Source organism: Cetorhinus maximus, chromosome 3 (genome assembly GCF_964194155.1).
Source record: "Cetorhinus maximus chromosome 3, sCetMax3.hap1.1, whole genome shotgun sequence".
Classification (NCBI taxonomy): Eukaryota; Metazoa; Chordata; class Chondrichthyes; order Lamniformes; family Cetorhinidae; genus Cetorhinus; species Cetorhinus maximus.
Genome location: NC_135881.1, coordinates 112,955,873 through 112,975,938, shown reverse-complemented (window position 1 = coordinate 112,975,938; position 20,066 = coordinate 112,955,873). Strand labels below are relative to the sequence as shown.

The window sequence follows — 20,066 nt, the reverse complement described above, 5'->3', positions numbered from 1 at the left end:
CCATCTGCATGAAAATTTGGCCCTTTGAATTGCTGCCAGTCCTGCCCACCAAAGCAAAGAAGAAGAAAACAAACAATGGCTGTAGATTTTAATGGGAAGTTATCATTACTCACCTACACATCCAATGATGTCACCAGATATGTATATCTGCAATTTCTTTTAAAGGGAAATACACTTTCAATATCAAACAATAAGCATGTGGGTCAAAATCCATATATTGAATAAATCATCTTAAACTCTTGTATTTCAAGTCACTTGAATTTTCTGCATATTCCAATCATGTAGCCACAAAACTGGGTCCCCAGAGACAGACAAACCTATGGTTTGTAAAGTTAAGTAGAGATATATGACTGTATATATAACCATAAATGGGAGATGCGTCAAATGCCAAATTTCAGTTACATTATGTTATTTTTAAACATCCAAATCAAATTTCAACTCTGGGTTCGATACTCCCTATAACAAATTTAGCTGTATGCAAGTTTAACTGAAGTGTTTTGACATCTATGATTCTCCTTTTTGAAAGATTCTTCAGGAGATGATGGAGGAGATCGATTATGACCATGATGGTACAGTGTCCCTGGAAGAATGGATTCAGGGAGGAATGACAACAATCCCACTCCTTGTTCTCTTGGGCCTGGAAACGGTAAGTCTTAAAATGGCTTCAGAAATTCTTTGGCCCTGAGGTCAGTATTCTTTAGGGAAAATTATACCTGATGTGGAATTTTATTCCCCCTCCTTTCCTCTGTTGAAGTCACTGACTTTGTACAGTTCACATGGTTCTAGTACCTCTCTGGTAAGACCAATATTCATGGATGAGCCTTTATAGTGAATGCTAGCAGGCTTGTTAACCATGTAGGCACTACAGCTGATTGGACATTGTTCTCATCCTGAGATCTACACATGCATGCTTCCAGCAGGGATCCTTTCAGTTTTGCTTTTGCTAACCAGGGGGTACTAAGGCCAACTGTAGTTCTTCTGCCAATGCTTTTCTCACTGAGATCATCCAACACCGGGACGTACCTTTTTGCCTCATCTATTTGCTGACTGACCCACGATGCTGTTAAGAAAACTGATATACATTTTCAGTGTATTTGCGTTCATTGAGATAGGAAATGTCAGGGCAGAACAAGGGAGCACTTTTCTTTTGCATTCAGTTTTAAGGAACCATAAATCGGGTTAACGTTGGTTAAATACAGATTAGATGCTTTTTTCTGCCCTATCCAACAACATGCTGTAATTACAACCTCAGAATAGCCTCCCTCCTGTGTGATATTTCCATTTCCCTCATCAGCCAAGCCCTGTAATCTCATTGACATCATCATTCATTAATGGTGAATTAGGGCAGACTTTGTGTTGTGGACTGTTGAATATTACAAACTGGGCAGAAGGCATTTCATTTCAGAGCAATGTGAGGAAATTCTTATCCTGTCAGTCTGGACTCTGCTGTAATCCACTGAGTTTCCAATTCACTCACTTGCAATCAGGAGTAGTAAAGTCAAGTTCTTATCTGCTGTCTGTGACATAAGTTTTATTCCCCTTTCCTTTTTGAACCACATTTTTCCTTCCAGGAAGTACTTTTTGTCCATATATTTTCACCGTAACTGACATTAATAGCTTATAGCCATAAACCCATTTTTCTATGCTACGAAGAATTTTGCTTGTTTTTTTCCCCTGTTCTGTTTGCTTCAAAACCCAAATGGTATAAAGCTGTTTACAATGCATTGCTTTGTTTCAACATAGAACAGAAGACTTAAAATGAAGGACAAAGTAAGGAAGAAGTTACATTTTTCTCTTAAAATAGATCTATTTACAATGTGTACTGAACACTTGTATTGGGCTGTAACTTCCGAGCTCCAGGTCAGTGTAACTAGGGAGTACCCCAGAGATGCACTGGAGAATACCCCTTGGTTGTTCCCAGATAAGGATTGCATGGCAATTGCCCAGGAAGTGCAAACTTCTGATGGGCAATTGCCCTGCACTGGGAACCATCTGAAAATGCCATTTAAATTGCAAACTTTGAATGGTTCTGACTGTGTTACATCAATAGCCACCCAGAAAAAGTTAGAAGGATTAAAACCACTTCTAAATCTGGGTAACTATTGCACAGACCCATACCAACCTGCTCAGAGGACTCCATCACCCTCGTTGAACCCCCAGGGGAGTCCAGCCAACTACACCACCCCACCACGTGACCCCCGCCTCCACCCCACAGAACTCCACACCCCACCTCCCCCACCCAATGGGACTACCCCAGCTCCCACTACTCCCCACCCATGGGACTCCCCCAAACCATGGGACATCCCCCCCACCAGCCCAGGACTCCACGAGCCCCACCTCCCCAGACTTCCCCCAGCCCTCGACTACTTGACCACAACCCTCAACTCCCCCCCATTCCCCCCAACGCCCTACCTTAGAAACCTACTTTCTCCCTGGCTTGAAAGTGGCTGGACCTTTAAGCTTACCTGACTTACAGCAGCCAGTGTTGTAAAAAAGGGTGCGGCCTCCTTGCGTCCAGCTCTGAAGCCCTCGACAGAAGGCCCCGGGAGTGCACTGTCCTGCACAGTTCACGCCCGGCCTGAGTCGGAAGTTCGGGCGAGAAAGGATCGTTAAGATTTGGAGGTAAGAAAGTAGGAGCGGAGTGGCATTCCGACTCTGATTGCCACTCCGTGGAAGTTCAGACCCAATGTCTTTTAAACTTCCATAACGAAATTACAGACTTGTAATCACGCCAGGATTTATTATTCTTAAGTTCAAAGGTGGAGAACTCGTAAAAAGAATGTAGTCAAACAAGGTGCATTCATTGCGTAGTTTGTCTTTGTTTTAATATTGTATCAATGAGTGAGGGAGACAAAATTATTCCCAAAGAACATAGATATGACTCAGTGCTTCCCTCTATTCAACAGTGCAATATCCATTTTGACTTTCACTACAAGTGGGCGGAATCGTCCCAGATTTGCACTAAGTTCGGTAGCAGTTTTACCCGTCGGCCGCAATGGCGGCTTTTCACGTCGTTTCATCCCAATCCCGCCTCATTAATCATGCATTCCAGGGAAACATGCCATTTTGATGGTGGGCGGGCTTTCACCTCGCCGCTTCCTCATGCCGGGCACAATATTTAAAGTGCAGCTGCGCGCATACCTCTTAGTGCCTCCAGCCCAGGACTGCTGCACAGAAGACACGGACCCGAAAGGCAAGGAGACTGCAGCTCCCTGATTCAGTGATGCGTCCTTGGAACACCTTTTGGACGCCCTGGAGCCTGCTGTGATGTCGGCTACCCCTGCTCTGGCTGCAGGAGGTCCAGCGGTCTCGCCACTCCAGCTTGGTAGGCAATGGCAGTGGTGATCAGTGCCAATGCGGCACAGAAGAAGTCGACCATCCAATGGAGAAAGAGGGTGAATGATCTCATCCGTGCTGCCAGGGTAAGGCAATCATCTCATCACTCTAAACTCACACACTCAGGCCCATCACACATTCACTGGAATCTCACTCACTACCAGCTCAAGAGGCATCACCACTCACTTTCTCACACACACCTCACATCTCCATCTGGCCTCATCTCCTCTGGAGACTGCCTCCTCAGGCCTCACCATCTTGAGGCCACTTGCACAGATCAACATGTATCCCCTCACACACACCCTGGATACCCCCTTCCCCAGTACAGCCCTCGCTCTGCAACTTTTCCCTTGCCTGAGGCTACTTCTCCCCCTTCCTCAAGCAAGCTATAGCCCTGCAGCCATTGAAAAGCCACCCCTGCCTTACAGCTGGTCCGGTAGGTAGAGACCTGCCCGTGTTCCCCCTAAAAATGATGTGGTGCTGCCTGTGAAGCCTGGCGCTGATGACCGCGAGTGGTGCCCAAAGCAAAGTAGGCAAACGAACCTCAAAATCCGAAGCGAAGTGCAGCTCACCGGGTGCATGTCGTTTAAGTACAGTTGTGATGATCCAGTGTGGGGGGATGAATCCGGCAAGCTGGGCTTCTAATGATATGTAGCTGTATTACAATGAAGTTCCCGACATCTGACGGTGGGAAACGCAGCCCACCATTGATGGGCAGAGTGGACGATTGCAAACTGGTTTCACGACGGCATGAAACCAATTTTTGGCCTTCTTGCTATATTGTCCGCTCACGCCGCCAAACACAGCCACAGCCAATGGGCACAGAAAATTCTGCCCTATGTTTCGTGAAATAAAGCAACAAATGTGTTTAAACAGGATAAAGTATCCAAATCATAATCAAAGAGTTCTGAGGACAACTAGACCACAGCTTCTAGTTCATTTCTCTATCAGTGGGACCTAACTTGTTGTCTGCTCCTTTAAGACAACCTGGAACAAGTAATATTTATTTTTCTTTGTTGTGATGAAAGCAATACATTGATCACCTCCACTGGTCCTTCACATAGTGTTTTCTTTCCCCTGACTTTGACTAGAGAAATGATCACTTTAACTAACTCCGTAGCGAGGAAAGTGTTTTTTTCCCACACTTTTGATGACGGAAATAGTTAATTTAGTGAGCTTCCTGGAGAGAAAACTTCCCTTTCCACTCCTAGAAATAGCATTATTCAAAGGGATCTATTTCTGTAGAGCAAACACATTCCGTGTAAAGCAGTGATTGCTGTTTTAGCTTCACTTTTTTTTCTGCCATACTTGTTAGGAAACATTAAATTTCATGCCATGACAACCGGCAAACTTGATGAGGTATTTTCTGACCAAGACTGCTTGATTTGGACTCTCAAATTGGGCAAACCCAATTGGAAAAATGTGAACATATCTGTTATACCAAGTCTTTACAGATTTGCATTGTGAATAATCTCTGGTAATGGGTAAGACTGACATATAAAGCACCTGACAAGAGCAAGCGAGAACTTCACTTGCAAACTAACCTGGGAGTGTTGGACATCTTCCCTGATGGTCAGGCATGCAGAATGTTCAATTATCATCGTACTTGTGATATGAGCAGTCAGGATTTGTAATAATAGGTATGCAGAAAATCTTAGAAAGAACTCAGTAATGTTAAAGTTGGTGTATTTCACCATGGCCACATGAACTTCCAAGAGAGACAATGGCATTATGAAGGTAGACGCCAGACCCTAATTTGTGTTGGATCCTGGATCTAGGTGTTCAATGATCAACACGATGTCTGACCTGATATTGGTTAGGTCCTGCGGTGCTGAGAGATAATGCTCTGAGATAGTCAGAAGCTGGCTGCCATCATTCGCATCAAAGGTACCCAAGGCCTGAAGCCAGTGTTCGAAGCATCTATGTTTCATACAGGGACTGGACTGATGGTCTCTCTGTTAGGGGAAATGGATGGACAGCTCCTGATTCCACAATTTGCTCAGGTCCAGTCTTCAAAGTAGGAGTAATTCGGGTGGGAGTTGGGGGGTGGTGGGGGTGGTGGGGGGGTTGGGGACGGGTTGGTGGTGGTGGTGTTGGGGGCTAGGGGCTAGGAGAGGGGGAGTTGATCTCAAATGAAGCCAGCAGAAACGATTTCACTCATAGAGTGGAGATTGTTGGTGAGTGCAAGGAGTCTAATGCATGCATCTGCCATACAATGTGGGGAGCTTGTAAAGCCATTTAAAACATCCTGGAGAGCTTCAACAAGCCTGCCTTAGACAGCACCTTCCAAACCCATGACCACTACTACCTAGAAAGACAAGGGCAGTAGATAGATGGGAACACCACCACCTGGATGTTCCCCTCCAAGTCACTCACCATCCTGACTTGGAAATATATCACCGTTCCTTCACTGTTGCTGGGCCAAAATCCTGGAACTGCCTTCCTAACAGCACTGTGGGTGTACCTACACCACATGGACTGCAGTGGCTCAAGAAGGCAGCTCATCACCACCTTCTCAAGGGCAATTAGGGATGGGCAATAAATGCTGGTCTAGTCAGTGATACCTACATCCCATGAATGAATATAAAAAAATCTACTAAAAATGCTCGAAATGCCAAGGTCCTGGGAGAAGATATTAAGAACATTAGTGGTTTCCAGTTTGGCAGCTGTCGCACTCTTATGTTGTCAGTCAAACACATTTTTATAGATTTCCAAGATTTAATTGGGACTGTTCAGTCTCTGCTAACATTAGCCAGTAGCAATTGTGCCCAGGACCAATTAGTTATACTGCGGGACTCCTACACAAGGAGAATAGACTTACACCATGAGCAGGATTTTCCTTGTTTGGTGTAGGTGGTTAGGGCAGCAAGCAGGAGGAAAAGCCCCCCTGGTTTGGGATCCCAACATCACCCTGCCCTTTTCTGACTTTTATCAGGACACCTTGTGAGTCCAGTGGAGACTCCCTATGGGTCTGCTGGGAAGCCAATTAAGGAAGTTTAAGAAGCTGTTAAGAGTTTTTTTCAACATGAATTCCTCCTTTTGCCACAGCACATGGGTTACATACTGTGTCTGTAACTCACCGGATTAGAAAAGGTGAATGCACAGCGGAGGCTCATCACAGAGTGAAACTGACAAGGCATGAACAGTATAAAGGGTGAAACTGGCAAGACTGTGGTCGGTCACAATGAAAGGCTTACACAGATATGAGCAGCTCCTTCAGCCTAAATTCACTGATTTTGTTGGGGACAGAAACTTTGTGCAACTTATTCCCAGTGCCCTGGATGCCTCTGAGGGTCATCTAATCTTATTATCTGTATGGGCCCTACATGCCCTGAAGTTGGTTGGACTTCTGAGGAGGAGGTGCCATGTCCTCCAGCTCAGCAGCAACAGTGACAGAGGCTGCAACTCCAGTAGCAGCAGCTGCCTTCTCCACAGGCAGGTGCATGGGACACAGGGGATGGACACAGGGCTGTACCTCGAAGGAGGCTATACACTCATCACCGGGCCTAGGGGCCAAAGCCTATCTGAACATCAGTTCATTGTTGGAGGCTGCAGTCGCAGACCTGCCTGTCAGAGAAACCCACAATGTCTTCATCCAGGCACACTTCACTTGAGAATGTGCTTGCTGCATTTGAAAGCTTCCCATTACGACCCCTGTGCAAATACCGCCCACCCCGCACCACCAACATGAGCAAACCTCCTCCCTACAGACACCCAGCCACCAAATCACATTCACAGCCTTCCCTCCACCTCAAGACAACTTATATTATCCACTCAAATTTAACTGACCAGAATTAATGGGGGATCCAACCATGTAGATGCCCATGACGATAATTAATTCACAAAAACTTTTTCTTCCATTCAAATAAACAGCATCAATGGAACAGTAACAATGTAATAAGCAACCAAGTGATTCCCTTTGTGCACCTAAGACCTTTTCCTCATATGCTTTCTATTATTTCCGTGTGGTGCTATCCCTATGGCTTTGGCAGAGCTAGAGGCAGGCTGCTCCTTCTTGCTCTGACAGATGAAATGCCCATGGTGGACATCCTCCGGGCCTTAGAGCTCTTGAGGGCTTTGCCAAAGACTGCCCCACCTGTATCTCTCCTTTCCTGTAATGAGAAAAGGCACAAAAGTTTGGAGGGTGAGGAATTAACTGATGGCTGAGGATGGAGGGTAGACACTTGAGGAGGGAGACTGTGAGGAATGGGAGTGAGAGGAAAATAGTTTGTAGGTGAGTACGAGAGTTGACTGTTGAGGTGTAGAATTGAGGAATTCTGGGGCTAAAGGAATGTGTGTGTTAATTAGAGGAGTGCTGTGCAGAAGAATGCTAGGGAGATTGAGAGAGTGATGGTTGCCAGCTGAGAGTTGCAAGACACACATCTTGATGGATTCACAAGGTCATTGAAACTTTTCTAGCGCTGAATCAAGATCCTCGCACCACACTCCTGCTGCTCACTGCCTCAGCACCTCAAAGCTGTGCCTGCTTGGCGAGGCTGGTTGACCTCTTCCCATCCTCAGGGAAGAGGATCTTCATTCGCCATTGCATGAGTCATGTTCATAGATTAATTGCTGGAGAACTGAAGACTGTAGCCTTTCTACCTCTTGCATTCATGCAGGGAATTCCTCCCTCATGCTGGATTCTTTTCCTCCAAGCACTGCTGCCATTATGAGTTCTGCCTAGGCTCCTTTAAATGGAGATCCTTCATTACTGCTTTAGGCAGGCCATCCCACCTGCTCTCCCTGATTGGGCTGGGAAGCTGGAGATCGGCTGAATATTAGTTTTAGAAAGAATGACCACAAGGTATATAAATCATTGAGTGGGGTTCCCAGTCCAGAAATGGTCCTGCCTTCCTAGAATTGAATAAAGTGGAAACATTTCACCCCGGGTCAGATGTAGTTTGTTAAAACTTTGAGCAAACTTAATGAAATATTTTTCTCATCATTTTCTCCCCTCCTCCACAAGTACTGTTGTCCTCAGTACATCAGTGCTGAACCAAACTGTAAACACTGTGTCTCCTGCCAATGCAAGATACCCATACAAGATGGCCACTGATGGGTATGCACACTGTTCCGGGCATGTGCAGAAATCCAATGATCTCATGCCTGTTGGGGCGGCGGGACAATGTAACAGGGATCCAGATCCGATATCAATATCAGAGAATTTAATCCCCTGCACTAACTCAGAACCCCTTGCCCTTGCCTGGGAAAACTCCCCCCAGATGTCTGGGCTCTATATCGGATGGGTAAGGCCCTGGTAATGGCTGCAGTGAGATTAATGTGTAGCTGGAGGGAAGAGTGTGGTCAGGGGGCAGATTGAGGCTGGGTCGGTGCAACAGAGTTCATGGGGGAGGCGGTTCCCAGGTCTGCTTTATAGCTATCAGGGTCAATCTCTTCTACAATTTTATGCGCTGTTCTATGAAACATGATTCTAATATATCTATAAACATAAAATATGAATTTATTTAGCATTATGCATTGAAGTTGAAACAATGGAGTGTGCTAGGGTCAAATGCAATTACATAATTATAGATTAACATTCTTTTAACAGTTAATACTTTATTAAATGCCCAATTTATTACTTCCCTTTCCTAATTTTATACAATAAGTTGTTTCACACTGACCAGAGTTAAACCTCAAAGACAGTCAAAGCAATCCATGCTTCCTTGTTTCTGGACCATAACCCCAACCCATGCTCCTAAACCCTGCCCAGAGTAAAACACTAGACTGTGCATGCACGGCATTGACAACAAATGCAGCCAACTGTAAAACACATGTTAATGGCTACTGAAGTTAGTTGACTCATGCATCTGCATGGTTCAGCTAATCGCTGCCATAAGAAACTCAACCATCTGAGAATCCCTGTGACACTTGTTATCATGGTAAAATTAATCTTCACAAATGAAGTGGTTACAAATACTTGACACTGTCATGTGAAGGAGACTTATTATTTGATTGAAGGAGGTCACCTATCATATTTGGTTAAAAATTGTAAGTGACAAAGCATTTGAAAGGTCTTCAGATGAATTAATGTACACCAACAGATGGAGAAACAACCAAAGGTGAATATTCCCCTATCCTTGACATCCTGCATGTTTAGAAGGCTATGAATTTGGTTCTTGCAAAATGTTTTTGCCTCTCCAAAGTAAATGTTTTCTCTGTTAATAGGAATTGTTCATAACTGAGAGGCTTTGTGGGGAGAATCAGGTGGTAGGACTGCCTGATCGTAGTTGTTCATCCAGGCGCGCTGGATCCAGGAGGTACATGTAAAGGCATTCACCACTTGGATCTGCCACCCCTCGCCTGGATGGAGCTGCTGATTCCTGAGGCTCAGGAAACCCTGCTCTCACAGCTAACATTGAAAAGCGGAACAACGAAACTGACAGCCTTATGATATCATATTTAAAGTACTAACCTACCATTTCAGAGTGGATTGATCACTTTCCCACCACAGTAAAAGATGGAAGTAGGTGTATTGGAAATGTGTTTAGGAACATAAGAACAGGAGTAGGCCATTCAGCCCATTGAGCCCTCTCCACCCTTCAATTTGATCATGGATGATCATCAACCTCAACACTACTTTCCTGCGCTATCTCCATCTCCCTTGATGTCATTAGTCTCCAGAAATCTATTGTTTTCTGTTTTGAACATGCTGAATGATTGAGCTTCCCAGCTCTCTGGGGTAGAGAATTCCAAAGATTCACCAGCCTCTGAATGAAGAAATCCCTCCTCCTCACAGTTTTAAATGACGTGTCCCTCATCCTGAGATTATGTCCCCTGGTTTTAAATTCAGCAGCCAGAAACATCTTATCCTCATCCATCCTGTCATGCCCTGTAAGAATTTTGTAAGTTTCAATGAGGTCACCCCTCATTCTTCACAACTCTAGGGAATGCAGACCCAGTCTCCCCAATCTCTCCCCATGAGACAATCCTGCCATTGCAGGGATTAATCTGGTGAATCTCCATTGCACTCCCTCCCAAAAGCAAATATATTCCTCCTCGGATAAGGGAACCAAAACTACACAATACCCGAGGTGTGGTCTCACCAAGGCTCTATACAACTCTGCAGCAGATGGGTCGTGTGTCTTATTTTTAAGAATTTAACCTCTGACCTGATCCAAACCCTCCCATTATTTAGCTTTAAATTTCTTCCAATAGTGCAACTAACTGAACAAAGACTAAACAAGAAAATTAGTATCAAGAAGATGCAGCTCATAGAGTCCTGACCATTTATGTTAAAATTGCAGTGACCAGTAAAACCAAATAAGGAACCAACATATTTGGGGGGAACTCTTTCGAGTTATCTACAGTCACAGATTGCAACTCTTTCGAGTACAATCACAGTTCTTGGTTTCCGGGAGTGGGACATGAACCCACAACCCTCTGATTCAAAGGCGAGTGTGCTATGAACTGAGCCACAGCTGACACCTCATATTTGGGGGGAAAAAAGCATAGGAAATCCCACTTAGCAACTACCTGTCTTAATTGTTAGCAGTTGCATGTAAAAAATCTCATCACTAAGCACTTTAACGAGGCACAGACAGTTGATTGAAACAGCTCAAAGACCTGACTGGCTGAAATCACCAATTTTTAAAGTTAGTAAATATAGGGTAAGTACTTAATGAACTGCCCGAATTAAGCAACAAGCTTACTCCTGCGAGTGGTGCTTTTGCAATTTGACTTAATTCTATGATGAGCACCATTTGTCTGATTATAAGTGGCTGCCTATGCTGTGTAAGGATGGTATAAGGGACTATAAGAAAATGAAGTGTGATTGTATCGGACTTGAGCACTGGCAAGCAATGCCATAGAGCTGTAACGCATGGACTCTCACCTTCTGCTTATAAACACATTGACTTCTCACTTATGAGGTTGGGTGGTCTCGTATCAAAGCTGGGCATTTCCCAAAAATGAGGTTGGAAAATTCAGAGACAAAGGCTAAGAGCAGTATCTCTCCCCAGTTTAGATCAATTCAGTTTAGCTCCCATCACTAGTAAGTTTAGATTAAGTTACAGTTTTCTGTGTTTTAACATGGGAAAAATTATGATTCTGTCTTACATAAAAGTTGGCAAATGATACAGAAATGAACAATTATTAGTTTGGTCTTCTGAATTTTTGTGTTTCATGGATTCTAAATTAAAATATTATCACGTGAATCCTGATAGAACATATTTGTCATATTGTTAGCAGATGTCAGTATGTGTGATGATTTAATCAAATTAATTAGGATTTAACCAACCAGATTTAATCTCTCAGTCCTCCAGTTCTGTAACCCACCCAAGGGAAATACCAACAATTGTATCCATGTTGTCTTCTGCCACCATACATAATAAGCAGCAAAAGTATTAGAAGCTGTGAGAGTTGTTGAAGCCTGTGCTTCTGTTCTCACAGGTGCAAGATGATTAATCAATGCAAACAACTGAGTATGAGAGAGGGAGAAAGCAAAATGAATGGAAGTGAAGGATTGGAAAAAATCAAGTCACATCCAAGGCTTGTGTTTATTAGTGTTCTGTGTTATTTTGTTCCAATATACTTAATATATGAATACTAGAGGGAGCACAATACTTGACTGAATAACCTAATTGAAGCACCTAATTGAAGACTTCAGTTAGGATTCAAAATTTTTGTGATATGATAGATGTTTCCCTTTGGTCGGTAATTCACTGCAATGAGTTGCCAAGGGCCTGAAATTCCTCTTTTAATGGAAATTGTGAGAATCTCTATTCCATCTGCAATTAATAGCCTGCTAATAAAATTGTGAAAATGTGTGGCTTTGAAGCATCTGATGGTTGATTTCCTTCTTTGGCCGTGAATGCAGTGATTGCATTGCCATTTTGTCCGCCAATCCGCGTTTGCATTCAGCTGATGACCTGCCAGTGAAAAATTCACAAGGCGTAAGCCTGCAGCAAGGAATTGAAAGGGATGGCTGGGGTTGATTGGACAAGGAGGGGGCTGTGACTGCGAGCATTTTTGAAAAGAAGAGTGCATTAGCAGTGATGTACAGTGAGAACAATTATGCACATCCTGATGCCCAGAAAGTGCTACTTAAATTATGTTTTATTGTTCACCGAGTTAGCCATCTCTTTAAAGGATTGTGATTGTGGCTGTGTCTCACTATTGTAAGGGAGGGTAAGGTATTTTATTTGAAATAACATTTATGCTGGAATACTGTAATATTTTGGTGTGATCTAAGTTTGTCAAAATTTTGCTCATTTTTAAAATCCCTAGATTATGCACTTTACTATGAAATTGCTATTTGGCATTATGATAATTTTCTACATAAAAATTAAAATTTCCCTTGCAAGTTGTCCTTCTTAAAGTTCATATTCAGTGATTTCAGAAGTTAATTTTTCAAGACTTGGAGGTGGAAAAGTGTATCCATGTGTATGTATTGAGGAAAGGGTAACGAACTGCATCTTGCTTTGTTCACATGCCCTATGTCAGTTTTAAAGGGGTATTCGATTTAAATTTAGATCCAGTTTGATTTAATTGCATGCGTCTAATTACTCAGTTATAAATCAACCCTGTAAACCATCTTAGATTTGAAAGAGACTCAGCCACAAGACTCTGAAATAGCAAATAAAATCTTTTTTTTAAAAAAGTGAGTCAAAAGTAAAGTATACACTTAGTAAGATATACAACCGACTTTTACACCTTTGTTTTGGGTGATCACCCCAGCTTGAAGTGTAAAGATTTCTTAGGTTCCCTCATTGACAGCAGTCTCTCATAAATCCTGTCCCAGGGAGCGCCCAGTACCTCCACGACTATAGTCGAACTTGCAAGCAACAAGGTGGTTCTCGTAACCCACTTTTAACCCTTGAATTAACATTACCTTGAATCAGGTCTGTTGTAATTAGCTGATTGGTCCCTTGTTGTTACTTAGTTAATTTTATTGGATTTGGCCATTTACGCACATTGTTCCATGGAGAACATTTCATGGTCTTTTTTTTTTCCCTGAGTTTGGACAAGTCTCCATTCATTTTCTTGTACCTGCTTCAAGGACAGTAGCACTGGGTTCTCTCTGTTTTTCACAGACAATGGTTGGAATTTTATGGCCCCGTCGAGGCAGGGGAAGGGCCATTCTAAACTCCATGGACCTCGGCAGGAACATAAAGTCCCGCTTGCATAAAATTCTGCCCAGTGGCCAGGACTTTTCTGCCCCATGATGGCGGGACCGGATGATCCCGCCCAAAGCAACTCATTTAGAAACATTGATTTGCAGCAAGTAATGCTTTAAACTTCAAACGTTATTTTCCAACCTTTTTAATAGCCACTTGATGAATCACTAATTCTTCCATTAGACATCATTGAATCTCACTACTTATTTGATCATCTGTTGCTGACTGGTTGCTGTCATACAGTAACTCATTAATACATGTAAAAAGTGCAGAATACAAAAAGGCTTCTTCAGCCCAATGTTAGTACAAAATGGTGTCTTAACTTTGTTAGCTCATTACAATGAATATAATGTAAAAGCTTCTCTATAAATGGTCAAGGAGGGGGCTGTGACTGCGAGCATTTTTGAAAAGAAGAGTGCATTAGCAGTGATGTACAGTGAGAACAATTATGCACATCCTGATGCCCAGAAAGTGCTATTTAAATTATGTTTTATTGTTCACAGAGTTGAGAAACTAAAATCTACTATCCAGGTCTGCTTACATCTCCTCAGCTCGAGGGTAAAATTGCCAACATATTGATGCTCCATCATTTTTATTCTCTCTCGGAATTCTTTGAGGCAAAAGATCATTTATTTCCCCTAGAAACTCTATAATTTAATCTCTGCCATGATTTCCAATTTCTTTTTTTGGAAAATGTCTCATAAATATTCTCTTGTCTTCTTAATCAATTAAAGTTGTTGGACTTGCTTGAAATGTCCAGTCTTCCTGCACTGGGAGCGTTCATGGCCCCTGCTGGGCAGTCTTAGTGTTTGCCTTGTTTCTTTGAACTGCAATGCAAGCATCTCAAAATGGCTGCTGCAGTGGAGTTTTCTGCCCTTTTGCCCATTTTTGCAAGCTTGCGTGTGGGTGAGGCCACTGCCTGTGGGCCTATCTAGTTAATGGAGTCACCTAGAGCCTCGGGAGTCACGACAACTTATAGCCCGGTTTTTTTCTCTGAGTTCAGCCTGCCTTGTGCATTGAACACTTGATCAATTATGGGATTCCGTGGCTGACTAAAATATGTGTTGAAGGCTTTGAGAACAGTGTCAAAGTCTGCAGTGGACTCTGCCACCCCCTGTCTCAGGAGAATGCCATCAGCTACCAGGCCTACAGCATAAAGTAATAGACTAACCTGAAGATGCTGCTCGTTAGTGTGCAATCCTGATGCTGCTCACTACCTGAGAAAGTTTCTCTTCCAAAGGCCCCAACTCTGGCCTATCCGTGGGCCATCGAAGTTTTCAAACTGCCACTGGAAGAGCGGTGACTGCTTGGCAGGCGCTGGCATTGCTGCTGGTGTCCAGTTTGCCTGTCCCTTCTGTTGGGTTGTAAGTATGAGCTGCTGCCAAGTTTTCCTTCACTTCCTTGCTGTGTTTCCATCAATGACACCAATCTGTAGCTAAATTGGTGTCACCATTGCTGCTAACATGCTTTGTACTACCACTATGTTCTGTAGACCCTTGGCATTGGATGCATTACCTATCTTCCCTAGACAGACTATAGTCTTACCCTGGTACTTGCTTTAAACTAGTTTATTAACACTAGATATAAACAGGTTACAGAAGAGGTATGTCTCACCTGAGTACATTGTGTCTTATCCTCTCTCTCTCTTGAGAGTCTAGCACATGACTGCTGATGTCACCTATACATCATCATCTACATCACTCATGAGCATATCTATTCTATTAACCTATTACACTACAAAATGGAAACAGCATAATTTAGAAATAATCAAGTTCATGAACCCAGTCATCCCATCCTGAACATGTACCAAGCAGAGGCCAGAGACTTACCCGCTCCCTGAACTCCTGCAGGGAAGAAAATATGATGCAGAGTATTTCCATATTTTTCTTGTATCGCTTCTTGGCACTGGTTAATAAAGAGCAGAAATCAAATTTTCCACTGACAGCTTTGGCTAAGGATACTGTGTGAGAGAGCAGACCCATAAAGAGGGTGGGGGAAAATATCTTTGAGAGAGGAAATGTCTATAGTTATGAGGGAGTGATCTAATACTTCAGTCAGATGGAGGTAATAAATAAATTGTATCTTGCTGTTGCAGTTAATCTCACTTGAGCCCCTCAGTTACCACCTTTAATGACTCCCACATCTTTATTCTCCCTAATAGGAATGTTTTTTTGCACAGCAACAGAAAATGTCTCTTTGGCTTAGTTGCTTGCACATTGGTTATGAATCAGAAGGTTGTGCATTTAAATCCCATTCCAGGATTTAAAAATATTATTTAGGTTGACCCTCTTAGGCTTAAAGGAATATTGCATTGTTAGAGGTGCTGTCTATCAGAATAAGATGTTAAAACTGAGGCCTTGCTGTCTGTTCGAGCAGAAGTTAAAGATTACATGGCACTGCATGTCCTGGACAACATTCATTCCTCAATGAATGCCAGCAAAACCGATTAACCAGTCATTTTTCACAGTGCTGTGTGTGGAATCTTGCTGTGCATAAATTGGCCATGTCATTTGTCTACATAATGACAGTTACTGTGCAGAGGTAATTTTAAAGGTGCTTTGGGAATTGGTGTCTTTTAAATCTCTTTCTTTCATTGATCCAGATCATAAAAAATGCTCTAACCTGGACTGTTGATTTGTTCTTCTTTCGTAGAATGTGAAGGATGATGGACAACATGTGTGGAGACTAAAGCACTTTAACAAACCTGCTTACTGCAATCTCTGTTTGAACATGCTGATTGGTTTTGGCAAGCAGGGCCTCTGCTGTTCCTGTGAGTATTATGATAATGTGGAAAATAAGCTGTCAAGCCCACTTCAGCAGTGCAGTTCAACCATATATTTTACTAAATCTGTTATTCGAATATACAACCTGCATTATATATTTCAATAATGTTGCTTTCTGCCTTAACAGAGTACATAAAGTAGTATCCTAGTGTATTTTTAAGCCCAAGCTGATCTCTTAATAGACTTAATAAGAAGAAACTACTTCTTGCTGTATCTGATAACTCCAGGATAATATTGCCCTAATGATTATCCTGAACAGCATTGAGTAAGCAGTTACCACTTGGTTTTAAAGTAGAGGAACTCAATGCTATGTACTTGAAGATTCAGCTGATTTAAGGAAATACACAGCACTTTCTATTTTGCAGCATTCTTGTGCTGCACGCTTCCTAGCACCAGATATGTGCACGTCCTATTGAACACTAAATCAAGGTGAAATTATTTATTTCAACAAACCCAAACTGGGAGAATGATTGTTTTTCTCAGTAATTTGTAATCCATGAGTAATATCATGGGACTCTAAAGCATACCATGTAGTGTTAGCAGATTGTTAATTGTAAAGAGAAAGGACATTTTCCATTGTTTCGATGAGAAATTAAATTCTTTAACAGCACTTCAAATTAAATCCCCTGAAGTGACTATTTAATGAGTGAATGACAAATGACAATTCCATCCATTTTTATTCAAACTAAAAAATGTTTGATCGTTGCTTCTATTTATGGCATACTTTTTGCCTAGTTTATGTGTCAGTGGAGTTACAATCCAAAGCTAACCCAGTCACTGTGTGACATGTACTGTTTAATAATCTACACTGTACTTCGGATCCATAAAAATTTTTTCTCCTGCTAAAAATTGAATTATCTAGTGTTTTGAATTAAGCAATGTAATTAACAGAAATTACTTCTAAGACATAAAATAGGTCATTTGAATCAAGCAATTTGAATTAGGTATAGAGTATACATTGTGTGTCAGATTAAAAGCACAGACTGTACTCAGTAAAATAACAGTCTGAAACATTTCATTTGTCGGACAATTTTCTATGAGGTCACAACCTGTAAAACAAAGTTATTCTGAAGAGTCGGGAATTCAAATCATCTGAATTGTGTAAAAATCTGGATTTTTTTTCAAATTTATCTAATTTGTCTCAATTGAGATTCTAAATTGAAATGTAGCTCATAGAATATAAGACAATTCGGATAATTTTAGATTTTCTGTCCTTTGGAATAATAGTTAAATGTAAAGCGGATCACTTTGCCATTTCTGTGATTTCATGACAGTGTACATGACCTTTGTACATGACCTTTCAGGAAAAAAGGGCCTCAATGGATAAAATAGTCCCTTCCTTCATGTTCAATTATGAATCGGTTGACTCAATGCTCCTCTGGGGCTTTTCAATTTGGCTGACTGGAAGAGTGTGGAACCTATAAGAATAAAAGTTCTCAACATTCTTGCTTCTGAGGCTGTTTTCCCCGCACCCTCATTTTATAAATATTAGACTGTAATGCAACACAACTATTTTCTCTATAGGTTATCTATACAATGAAACCTGAGTTTATTTTTGATTTACTTACTTAATGTGATGAGAAGATTGATTGCATAACCTCCAGTGCTGTGCTGGAAGAGATTAAACTGAGAAGTAAAATAACAAGCTTTTGTGCTCTGCCAACAGGGTGAAGTAGGCCTTAAAAAAAACTTCCTTAATTTGCACCGTTGGACACAATGGTGTTATAGAATGAAGAGATGTTCCATTTTGTGGAAATTTGGTTTAGTGGATTTCAGTGCACCACTGCTTAGGCCTGACTAACTTAAAGTAAAAGGAAATTTGAGAAATAATCTAAAGGTAATGCATCAATGTTAGGATAATCCACAAGTTTTCCCACAATACTTGTGATATTTAGAATGAATGAGCAAACCAACCTCTAATATATAGACAGTTTTAAAGTCTATTTATTACACTGGCCATTTAAACCCAATCTCCTTTAATCAATAACTGAAAGTTAGATGCAGTTTTATTTTTCCACTACCATGAAGGCAGAGACAAACTGACACAGGATATGACCTGATGAGGCTCTAAACCCCAGCGTTCTAGGCACCCACCACAGTGAGTGGGTGCAACGATGAAGCTCTCCTTTGATAACTTAGTTGTTACTGTTGTTTGTTTATTATTTACTGCCTGCTGCTTCTTAACAAATGAATTAAAGGAATCCTTATGTCAAGGTTTAATGTCAGGAGCAAACATGATGATGGTGTAATCATGATGTTAGATCACATGGTTGAGAAGGAAGGGAGATCTGGAAGGAGGAGAAGCTCCAAACTGGCGTAGAGGTCCAAATGTGTAAATACTTGATGTAAATAAAGAGTAATGGTTTTGAGAAACTACAGACTCGAGGAACATGCTTTGGGAGAATAGACAATCCCCCAAACCTTCGTCTAGACCCCGCTTGTGAAACAAAATCTGGTGGCAGTGACTAAGAGACCCAGCGAACTTTTCAAAAAAGATACAAGAGCTGGCAAGAAAATAGATCCTCGAAGTAAGCACAAAAGAAAAACAATTAAGATTCAACAAAACATAGGAACATTGTGGGAGCAACAGATGCAAGCTGAGACATAGATGTGGAGACCTGACAGCAGTAAGTAGAGGCCTGAACCAGCAAGCAGCAGTACAGATGGAAGAACAATTCCTGAGCTCAGCAGAAGCATGGAATACACACCACCACTCTAAGAACCATTTCAGAATGCAGAAGGCTCACAACAAGCCCAGAGCTGGGGCAACTGGAGAAAAAGGTTCACGATGTACAGAACTGATTTATGATTACATAAATAATATCAAAATTACCAGGTCAGTACTCTATTTTATGCAGTAGGATCTATCACTGATAATATGATAGCAAAGCAGGGGGTTGTTGAGACTTCAACTTCTTATGAAGAAATCCTACAAGATTTCGACTCTTATTTCAGTGTCCATCAAAATTTATTAATAGACAGGGCTAAATTTAATAATAGAAAGCAAAGACAAGGCGAAAGCATGGTGTCATGAAAATATAATAATTTTCACAATATTATTGGGATTTATTGTAAAGTACGAATAGTGGGATCTGGATTGTGTGTGTGTGTGTGTGTGTGTGTGTGTGTGTGTGCATGTATGATTTTTATTATCAAAGGTAAAGTCCAAGGACATATTTAAACAAATAAATTTGCATTCAAAGGAGAAAATACGTATAAAGGAGAGAAGGCAATATGTAAGAGAAAGGCATTCTAAGATCTAATAATTGTGAAAAGCCTCCAGCCTCTACGTACCAAGCTGCTACCTATAGGAACCAAAGCTAAGATAATTCACTGTGAATACCCCTGTCCAGGGTATTGTGTGCGTTGCTTGGGTCTGTTAAAATCTATTTTGTTTTTACAGTTGACTTAATGGGGGTGTAACTGGGAGTCAGATTAATTAGGGGAGCTAGGACTTATTGTAGTCGTAATTTGCAGACATATGTGTGTGCTTAAAATAATTTATTTTATTAATAATTATTTAATTTAGTTTTGTAAAAAATACCTCTAAGACTCGATGGACTTATTACTAGTGAATTCAAGGCACGCATCTTGAAATAAAAATACGAACTGCAAAACAGTTGTGGCAGTTGCTTCAAGTTTCCCTCTGGGATTTGAGAAGCTTCACATTTACCATTTCCTGTGCCATAAGAAAAATTGGGGGCTCTTTGTGGTATATATTTGAAATTCCTTGATTGGGTTGGAGTTGGTGAATCTTAAAGTTACGAGTATGAGAAGCACTTTGAATTCAGGAGTTGGTGTGAGGTTTTTTTTTAAAGTGGTGAGATTG

The 20,066-nt window shown here is 41.7% G+C and overlaps 1 protein-coding gene across 6 annotated transcripts in view; it reads left to right on the top strand.

The window, feature by feature from the left end:
• The window catches only part of dgkb (diacylglycerol kinase, beta), a 959,831-nt gene that overhangs the window by 278,808 nt on the left and 660,957 nt on the right, over positions 1–20,066 (top strand). For all 6 annotated transcript variants that reach the window (XM_078535051.1, XM_078535068.1, XM_078535062.1 and 3 more), the window contains 2 exons: positions 527–646; positions 16,107–16,224. In XM_078535051.1, the coding sequence (XP_078391177.1) occupies positions 527–646; positions 16,107–16,224 (238 nt within the window). The remainder of the gene's footprint in view (positions 1–526; positions 647–16,106; positions 16,225–20,066) is intronic.